Consider the following 9,818-nt stretch of genomic DNA (forward strand, 5'->3'; position numbering starts at 1 on the left):
CTGAGCCCCAGCTCCTCAATCTTTCTTCTTTTGACTTGGCTCACGTGCAAAAGGACCAAATGTGCCTCCACCTTGGCATGTGTCCATCGCCTAAGTAATCTTACACGTTACACTTCACAACTCACGGCGCCTCTGTCTTTCTCCCCCTTCTTTCTTACTAGAAAAACCCTCAAAATAATATTGGACATTCTTCTGTCACCGGACATTAATTGTGACATGTTCATGAGGAATGCCTTCTCCATCCAATTCCCACGCCTTAACGCCTGACCAAATGGCCTGATGGCAGCAACTCCACCCCCACCCAAATGAGATCCCAGGGGACCCAGTGCCGCTGATTTCCCAATGGCAATGATGCCGGGAGGCAGGCGCTCTTTATTCCCATAGAGCAGGTGAAGAAACTGAGGCACTGAGCCAGTGAGCCGTTGAGTATCCCCACACCACACTGTCTTCCCTGGCAGGGATCCTGAAGCAGAAGGAAAGAAAGACCCACTCAGCCCTACCAGGGGCTCCTGGTGGGCTAAGTGCTCTCACGTGCTTTTCTCCCTTTGGTAGGTGTACACGTGTTTCTTGTTTTCAAAGCTTTACTGGGGTATCGTTGCCATATGATCAACTGCGCATATTTACAGCGTACAGTTTGAAAAGTTTCGATATAAGGTGTACATATACATCTGTGAAGCCATCACCACAATCAAGATAGTGACCATTTCCTCATCCCCAAAAGTGTCCTCGTGCTCCTGTCTGTGCTCCCTCCCTTCCACCCATCCCTGCAAATACTTTCTGTCACTATAGATGAGTTTGCATTTTCTAGAATTTTTCTATCAATGGCTCAGACAGATCCACACCATGGGGGTCATGGTGTCAGAGAGAAGGACACAAGGCCCGGCAAGCAGGGACAACGGGAAAGGCTCTCGGAACGTGCTTTTGTGTCTCAGTGTTAGGTGACCAGGCTACCTCCCTTTCTGCCCTTTATGACCTGGCTTCTTCCTCTTCCTAACAACATGCATGACCCTCCCCCACTCAGGGTCATTTCCAGATTTTTCAAGCTCTCCCTGTGCCCCCCCCATGCCCCCAGCGCCCACACTTGGTTAAGTATCCTTGGAGGACTAGACTGGGATAACAGAAATGGAGCTGCGGTTCTGACATGCCGCACTTAAAGTGCCCGTGATAGACCACGTCAGTAGAATCAAGGGCCCAAAAACCACAGGATCATCTCAAGAGCCACAGAAAAAGCATTTGACAAAACCTAACAACACTTCATGATAAAAACACTCAAACTAGGACTAGAAGGGAACTTCCTCAAGCTGATAAGGAGCATGTATGACAAACCACAGCTCACTTCATACTCAGGGGTGAAAGACTGGAAGCTTCTTAGATCAGCAACAAGACAAGGATACCTACTCTCACCACTTCTATTCAACATTGTACTGGAGGTGCTAGCCAGAGCAAATAGGCAAGAAAAGGAAATGAGAGGTGTGCACGATGGAATATTACTCGGCCATAAAAAGGAACGAAATTGGGTCATTTGTAGAGACGTGGTTGGATCTAGAGACTGTCACAGAGTGAAGGAAGTCAGAAAGAGAAAAACAAAAATCGTGTATTAACGCACGTATGTGGAACCTAGAAAAATGGTACAGATGAGCCGGTTTGCAGGGCAGAAATAGAGACACAGATGTAGAGTACAAACGTATGGACACCAAGAGGGGAAAGTGGTGTGGGGAGGGGGGTAGTGGTGTGATGAATTGGGAGATTGGGATTGACATATATACACTAATATGTATAAAATGGATAACTAATAAGAACCTGCTGTATAAAAAAATAGAATAAAATTCAAAAAAAGAAAAGAAATGAGAGCTATCCAGATTGGAAAGGAAGTAAAACTATCCTCTATTTATATATAGGAAATCCTGAAGAATCCACTCAAAACAACTATTCGAGCTAATAAATGAGTTTAGTAAGGTTGTAAGATATAAGACCAATATAACAAAAGCGACTGTATTTCTATACAGTGGCAATGAGAAAAATGAAAAGGAAATTAAGAAAACGATTCTACTTACAATAGCATCATAAAGAATAGAGTGTTAAATTTAACATGGGCGAAGGAAATTGAAGACTCAGGGAATTCCCCGGCGGTCCTGTGGTTAAGACTCTGCGCTCTCACTGCAGAGGGCCGGAGTTCAATCCCCGGTCAATCCCTGGCTGGGGAACTAAGATCCCACAAGCGACGCGGCAAGGAAATTGAAAATTCAAATAAAAAGGCGTCGCATGTTCATGGGTAATACTCTCCCAGATTCAACGCAATATTCAATACAAATTCAATGCAATTCGTACAAAATCACAGCGGGTTTTTCTGAAATTGACGAGCTGATCCTACAATTCACAGGGAAACTCAAGTGACTCAGAAAAGACAAAACGACCTTGAATAGCACAAAGTTGGAAGACCCACAATTCAAAAGTTACTTACAAAGCTCTAGTAAAAGCAATGTGTTACAGGCATAAAGACAGACATTTCTCCAGAAAAGATACGCAAATAGCCAACAGCACGGGATAAGATGCTCATCAGGAAATGCATATGGTGTCCCCTCAAACCCAGTAGGATGGCTCTAATAAAGAACGTGTGTGGGGAGGGTGTGGAGAAACGGAACCCTCATACACTGCTGGTGGGAACGGAAAACGTAAAACTGTGCAGTCCTTGTGGAAAACAGACAGCTCCTCAAAATACTAAACACAATTACCATATGATCCAGCGATTCCATTTCTGGGTATATACACAAAAGAATTGAAAGCAGGGACTCAAACAGATATTTGTACACTCACGTTCACAGCAGCAAAAGGTGGAGATAAGTCAAATGTCCATCAATGGATGAATAGATAAATATTACGTGGTATAGCCGTACAAAGGAAAATTACTCAGTAATAAAAAGAAATTTAGTACTGATACATGCTACAACATGGATGAACCTTAAAAACACGATAGGGGCTTCCCTGGTGGCGCAGTGGTTGAGAGTCCGCCTGCCGATGCAGGGGACGCGGGTTCGTGCCCCGGTCCGGGAAGATCCCACGTGCCGCGGAGCGGCTGGGCCCGTGAGCCATGGCCGCTGAGCCTGTGCGTCCGGAGCCTGTGCTCCGCAACGGGAGAGGCCACAGCAGTGAGGGGCCCGCGTACCGCAAAAAAAAAAACCCACGATAAAGGAAAGAAGTCGGACAACAAAAGGTCGCATATCGTATGGTTTCATTGAGATGAAATGTCTGGAACAGGCAAGTCCATAAAGACAAGTAGGTTGGTGGTTGCCAGGGCCTAGGAGGTGTCGGGGGAAATGTGACTGCTAATGGGTACGGGGTTTCTTTTCAAGGTGACGAAAATGTTCTGGAATTCGATAGTGGTGATGATGGCACAACTCTCTGAATATACTAAAACCCACCCGATCGTGTGTTCTGCACGGGTATGTGAATTATATCTCAATAAAGTTTATTTTTTTAAATGCCTGTGAACTATCCGGAGAAAAGGGTCCGGAACTCAAGGCTAGAAGAAGACACTTGGCACTTCTTAGCCTGGGTGTCAGAGACCTCCGGGGATCTAGGAAGGGGCCCCAGGGCGCCCCAGCAAAATGAAGCCACATGGCAAGTGGTGTAGGTGTACTTGTGCATTTCTCTGGGCTGAACTGTATCCCGGGGTGGGGGGGGGGGGGTTCCTTATGTTGGCGAGGTGCAGAGGCCACAGGTGGGTGTGTGGACAAACCATGGAGAAGCCTCTCTGAAGCTGTGAAGCACCAGAGTTTAAGGGGGGGGCCGGCAAGGGGTCCTGGAAACTGACTGGTGTTCTGGGACAAAAGCTTCCCTCCCCTCTGAGAAGAGGCTGGGACCAGGAGAAGCTCCCTGCTGCGCCTGGGACGCCGGCCCCCAGACCCAGAGTCATCTGGGATAGTTAATGGTTTTCCCTGCTCTCCAGATTTTTTTAAATTCAATTCTCTTTCGTCTTCCCTTAATTTTGAAGGATAGTTCCTTTTTTAAGACTGCATCCATACTGTATAGCACAGGGAACTCTACTCAATACTCTGTAACGACCTATATGGGAATAGAATCTAAAAAAGAGTGGATATATGTATAACTGATTCACTTTGCTGTACACCTGAAACTAACACAACGTTGTAAATCAACTATACTCCAACAAAAATTAACTTAAAAAGATAAATTTAAAAGGTAAAATAAAATAAAACTGCATCCAGTCTCGGATTCTGTCCAAACTTCTGCAGGAGCTTTAAAAGGGAGCAGCAGCCCCAGGGACTGGTGAGTGAGCGCCGCAGATGAGGAAAGCAGAGGCGGCTGGCCTGAGGCCGCCCTCCTCCTGGAGCTACTTGCCCAGGGCTTGGGGTTCTCTCTCCAGGAGAAAAGCCTGGACTGCGACCTTCCAGCCCAGGTTCACCTCAAGCCTTCCTGCGACATGAAGACTCCCTGAAGGCCGTCCCAGCCCGACCTGTGGCAGCCTCCCTGCCGCTGCCCATGGGGAACCCGAAGGGTCACAGCAGCGTCGCCTCCCAACCACGGCTCATCTCGGGCCTGCAGCGCAGCGCAGGTTGCCCTCCACTTTCCACACATCCGCAAGGGACTGGCCTTTAACGAAGCACTACATCAATCCCTCTGGGAGGAAGTTAAGATTCGCCTTTTGCCATTTGATAGAATGATCCCAAGAAAGGAAGCAGTGAGGACGGGATCCCACGGCCTCATCAGCCAACCAGTGCAGCCCACCTCCCGCCGGGAGCCCTGGTGCCACTACTGGGATTCCACGGGACTGCTCGGGGTCCAGCCTGGGCCATTCCCGAACCTGATCCCACGAGGGCGAATGGCAATGGCCGGGCAAGATTTCCAAACAGCTGGAACGAGAGATGGGAGGAAGCACGAGGCGGGGTGGGGGTGGCGGAGAGAATATCAGAAAGAAGGCGGAGGGCCGAGAGCGGGGAAAGCAGAGGGCCCGCGTGTCCCGGGAGAGCGGCCCGAGAGCGCGGAAGAGGAGCGCCGCCAGGCTAGGCAAGATTCCCGTCCTGCCCCCCTCCCCTCCCGCCCAGGACGGCCAGAGGCTCCCTGCACGAATGCAGCACTCCCGCGGGCTCCCCAATCCCCACCGCGCCCCGGCCGATACCTGTAGGGGTCCTCCCTTTTCTTCTAAGGAGACCCCATTCCCCCAGCCAACACCTCTCTGACCTGCACTTGCTCCCCAGTCCGGACCAATAAACCCAGAGCAGAAACGTATACCTGTCTGCGCCCGGTCTGCCCCTGGGTCCAGACTCCCTCTAACCTTGAACTCCCTCCACAGAGCCCCGGGGGCGTCTCAGACCACGCCATCCGGGACATTTCTCTAGACAGCTCTCAGAGCGCACACAGAAAGTACACACACGCAGGGCCGGAGAAGCCTCCGCGAACACACAGACGGGGCACAGGCACGCACTCACGAAGTCACGCCACGCACAGGCAAGGAAGCCGAGCTCCGGGTCCGAGAGCGCGACCTGGAGTCTCCCCTCCCTCCCCGCCGATCACTGCCCGGTACACGCCCCCCACCGCCCAAGACCCGAAGGCCCTGCGGGGCCTAGGGCAGGCCGGTCACCGACTCCCGAAGACTGCCCTTCTGGCAGACCCGGCGACAGCCACTCACCCGAGGCTCCCAAGGGCTGGGAGCCCACCGTTTGTCTGCGCAGGGCCGGAGCGGAGAGCGCGTGCGGGGGTAGACGCCCGATCCTGGCCAGGCGGCGGCGGGGTCCCGGGGCGGCCCGCGCGCTCCAGTACCCCTGGCCCACGGGGACCTGGATTTGCCCCGCCCCACCGCGCCGCGGGCGCTCTGCTCCCTCCCCCGCCCTGGGTCCACCGGGGCTAGCGAGTGCGGGGAACGGAGGCCGTTGCTATGCAACCCCCATCCCGCGCCGGCGCCGGCAGCAACGCGTTTCCCGGCTCCCGGGCCCGGGATGTATGCGCACAGGACCTGGGCCGAGCCCAACTTCCCGACCCGGGTCGATCTGGACCCAGGGCTCGCGTCCCAATCAATGTACTCCGGGCGAGCCAGGGATGCGCCCCGCACCCCTACCCCCGCGCAGGGACCCCCCCATCTTTGCCTGGTTCCCACGGAGCACCTACACCCAGCGGCCCCAGAAACCGAGGGCGAGGATGGCTCCCTACGTCTTCCTCGTCGAGCCCTCGTGCCCCTCCACCCGGCCCTCCCCGCGGGCCAGCTCTTCCCCAGGTGTCGCCCACGCCCCTCGCCCCAGCCGCCCAGCCGCCCTACCTGAAGCATCACTTTGTACTGCTCCTCCGGTTTCTGGACCACGCACATATTACATCCCATGGTGCTAGCCGGCGAGGGAAGGAGGGCGGGAACGGGAAAACGCCTTTCACTGGCCCGTGCGCAGGACCTCGGGTCCCGGCCCAGGGCCGGGGGCCATACCCTAGCGCGGGGGGCGGGCCGCCTAGCGGGGGAGGGGGGCACGCCCCCGAGGGGGGGGCAGCTCCACGCCCCTCGGGTTAACTCTTAGCTGGCTGAGGCCAGGCGCGGGCATGCTCCCTTGCACCCGGCCAGGAAAAAAAGGGCAGCGGGGGATGGGCGGGCGCGCCGGGCGTTGCTTGGCTACGGCCCCCCAGGAGGCGCGGGGGCGCGCCAGGCCACTGGGGACCGTCAGGGGCCGTAGGCCGCGCGCCTCCCCGCCCGCGGGGCCCGCCGCTGCCGCTGCCGCTGCCGCTGCCGCTGCCGCCTCCGGCTCCCGCCCATGGCCACCAGCCCCGGGAGCCCGGCCCTCGCGCTTGGCGCCGCGGCCCGGCCAGCCGACTGGGGGGCGGCGGCGCGGCTGCGGCCCCCGCCCGCGGCCCAGGCCCGCGCCCGCGCTCCCGCCTCGCCCGGCCGCGCTCCCGGCGCCTGCTCTCGGGCCCGCGGCCGACCCCGCGGTCTCCAGCTCCCGCCCGGGACGACGGGCACAGCGCGCGCGCCCGCGGCGGCGGCGGCGGGGGAGGGGCGCGGGGACCGGGCGCAAGCGCGCGGGAGAGTGGAGCTGGGCTGGGTGGGAGAGCGAGCGGCTAGAGGCCGCGGGAGCTGGCGCGGGAAGCTGGGGGCGGGGCCTTGACGGGGGTGGAGTGGGTCCCTGGTTCCCCGCGATCCCCGGCGTCCGTCTCCGAGCACCCGGCCCAGTTTGTGCCGCCCGCCCTGTGCCAGCCCGGGAGACGGGGATCCTGTTTGGAGGAGCGCCTCCCGGGATCCCCCAGAGAGCTCAGGGCCTCGGGAGGGGGGCGCGATTTCAGACCCTTTCCCAGTTCCTCCGCGCCGCATCCCGAATGCCTCTAGCCCTCCCTCAGGTTGCCCTTTAACGAGTGCTTCTCTCCTTCAACTTAGCCGTTCTCTCGTTGTCGTTGAAATGGACACCTTTGTTAAAATTTACAAAGAAACAAATGTTTTTAATAAGAAGGAGAAAAAGAAAAAAGCATGAGGTGGGGTGGGTCCTGGGGAGAGCCGACTAAGGGCCTTGGGATGCCCTGGGGCCCTGGCGCGCAGGACTGGGCCCCCGGGTCCGCTGCCTACCTGTGTCTCTCAGCCACAGCCTGCGCTCAGGCACACCGCTTTAACGTTCCCTCCATCTCCCTCTTCTCTCCCGCAACCTGTCCTGGCTCTCTTCTTGGGCAAGCCTGGAGAGGGACAGCCTGGGGAGCAGCATCGGATTGAGGGCTGGGTTCCCATGGGGTGCCAGGAAGAGCTGCAGAGCCCAAGCCCTCTGGCTGCAGATCACTTGATTAAATTGTTGCATGCTTCATTTCCAGGCTTTGGCAAGTGATAGAATCATTAACCACACAGGGCCGAAAGCCCCTCCAAAGCCTATCATTCCTCCCTGACTCCTGGTTTAGAGAACAGGAATCAGGAACGGTGGGCCTGCCTGGAGTCTGGAAAAGGAATGTGGGTGTTCCAAAAAGCAGACCTTGAGACAAGACAAGGGCTGGTGTGCAGGTTGCATATGTCAGAAAGTGGTCTCAGGGGAATGAGAGCCATTCTAAGGGTACATTATCAAGTTGGTCGGCACTTGAGGCTGCTAGGACTTGACTCTGCTAGGGGAGGGCTGGATAGAATTGTCTGCCCCGGACCCAAAGAGGAGACTGCCACACCACAAAAGACCACGAGCCCGGTGGCTTAAAACAACAGAGACGTATTCTCTTCATAGTTCTAGAGGCTCCAAATCCAAAATTAAGGTGCTGGCAGGGCCATGCTCCCTCTGAAGGCTCTAGGGGAGGGTCCTTTGCCTGTGCTGAGCTGTTTGGCGGCTCTTAGCCATCTTTTGTGTTCCTTGACTTGTAGCTGTATCGCTCCAATTTTTCCCTTCATCTTCATATGACCTTCTTCCCCATGTGTCTACTCTGTGTCTGGGTCCAACTTTCCTTCTTCCTTACAAGGACACCAGGGAGTTCCCTGGCGGTCCAGTGGTTAGGACTCCGTGCTTTCACTGCCGTGGGAAGCCATGCTGCGTGGCAAAAAAAAAAAAAAAGAGAGAAGACACCAGTCATTGGACTTAGGGCCCACCCAAATCCAGCATGACCTCCTCTTAAATTGGTTACATCTGCAAAAACTGTAAATCCAAATAAGGTCACATTCACAGGTACCAGGGACTGGAACTTGAACTTCTGGAGGACGTAATTCTACCCTCTACACATCAGCAAGTCCAGATTCCGAGCCTGCAGAAATGGACTCCGCCTCTTGGTGGGAGGAACGACAAAGTCACACTGGATAGGAGCGTGAGTGTCTGTGTAGACCACGCGGGAGGGCTTTGTGGACATTTTGCCATTGACCGTACCCTCCTCCATCACCCATTCTAGATTTCCCTCGCCCTCAGAAGGCCTCTCCACGGGTCGAGGTGATTTTCATGGAGGACTGAACCACATCTTTATCCACCACAGGTCAGCGCGTTTCATTGCTTTCCCCTTGTCAGGCCACCAGCGTGCAATCGCCTGTTTACAAACACCGAGAGACACACTAGCGAATCCGTGTGTCACGGACATACTTCTTGCTGTCCTTGGAGAGCAGCAACTCTAGCTCGTGATGTATTGGCAGGGCAGGTTTCATTTCAAGTTCTGCAGAGTCCTTACCATGAGCCCTGATGGAAGCAGTACCCGCCACCCCAGAAACCAGGACCGCTGGTTCAGGAGGGCCTAAGATCTCAGAAATGGGGAGCACAGATTCCCCAGATGGCTCACTGGGAAGCAATGGGAGAGCAGCCAACGCTACTCTCATTCCTTGGTTCACAGCACCATGGATTCTATCCACTGGGGACACAGCACCACAGCACCACGTATTAACTATTAACTCAGTGCATTCGTTACATTATGAAGTAACACTCCACAGCCCCACAGGGTGTATTCCCCGAGCTGGCGTCTTTGCAGAGCAAGACCACTGACTCCCATGGTCGTGTGCCTATTGTCACACCTCCTTTCTTGGAAGAAGAGTCCCTTACTCCGAAGCACTGTTACGTGGCATACTATGTAAGCCCTCAGATTGCTGGCAGACACGCTATGCACAGGAAGGCCAGTCCACATCTGGAGTACAACCAATTATCGCCCCTTCCAAGGTGGAAGGAGCCCAGTGTAATCACCCTGCCTCCAAACGGCTGGATGGTCCCCTGGAGGAATGGCATCACACTGAGGGCTGAGGTCACTGCGCCGGCGGGTTGGGCACTCAGTGGTGGCAGAATCAGGATCAGCCTCCTCGGTGAGAGGAAACCCTAGCTCTTGGGCCTTTGCAGAACCTCCAGCCTTTCCACTACAGCCACTGCCTTCACGGGTCCAGGGCACCACGGAGAAAGGCCAGC

The 9,818-nt window shown here is 55.4% G+C and overlaps 1 protein-coding gene across 1 annotated transcript in view; it reads right to left on the bottom strand.

Annotated features, from left to right (window-relative positions):
* The window catches only part of PDZD4 (PDZ domain containing 4), a 28,741-nt gene extending 22,403 nt beyond the window's left edge, over nucleotides 1-6,338 (bottom strand). Inside the window, exon 1 of the mRNA XM_032620943.1 lies at nucleotides 6,269-6,338. Within this exon, the coding sequence (XP_032476834.1) occupies nucleotides 6,269-6,328 (60 nt within the window). The 5' untranslated portion in view covers nucleotides 6,329-6,338. The remainder of the gene's footprint in view (nucleotides 1-6,268) is intronic.
* Between the last annotated feature and the right edge of the window lie 3,480 nt (nucleotides 6,339-9,818).

The sequence above is a fragment of the Phocoena sinus genome, chromosome X, assembly GCF_008692025.1.
Source record: "Phocoena sinus isolate mPhoSin1 chromosome X, mPhoSin1.pri, whole genome shotgun sequence".
NCBI lineage: Eukaryota > Metazoa > Chordata > Mammalia > Artiodactyla > Phocoenidae > Phocoena > Phocoena sinus.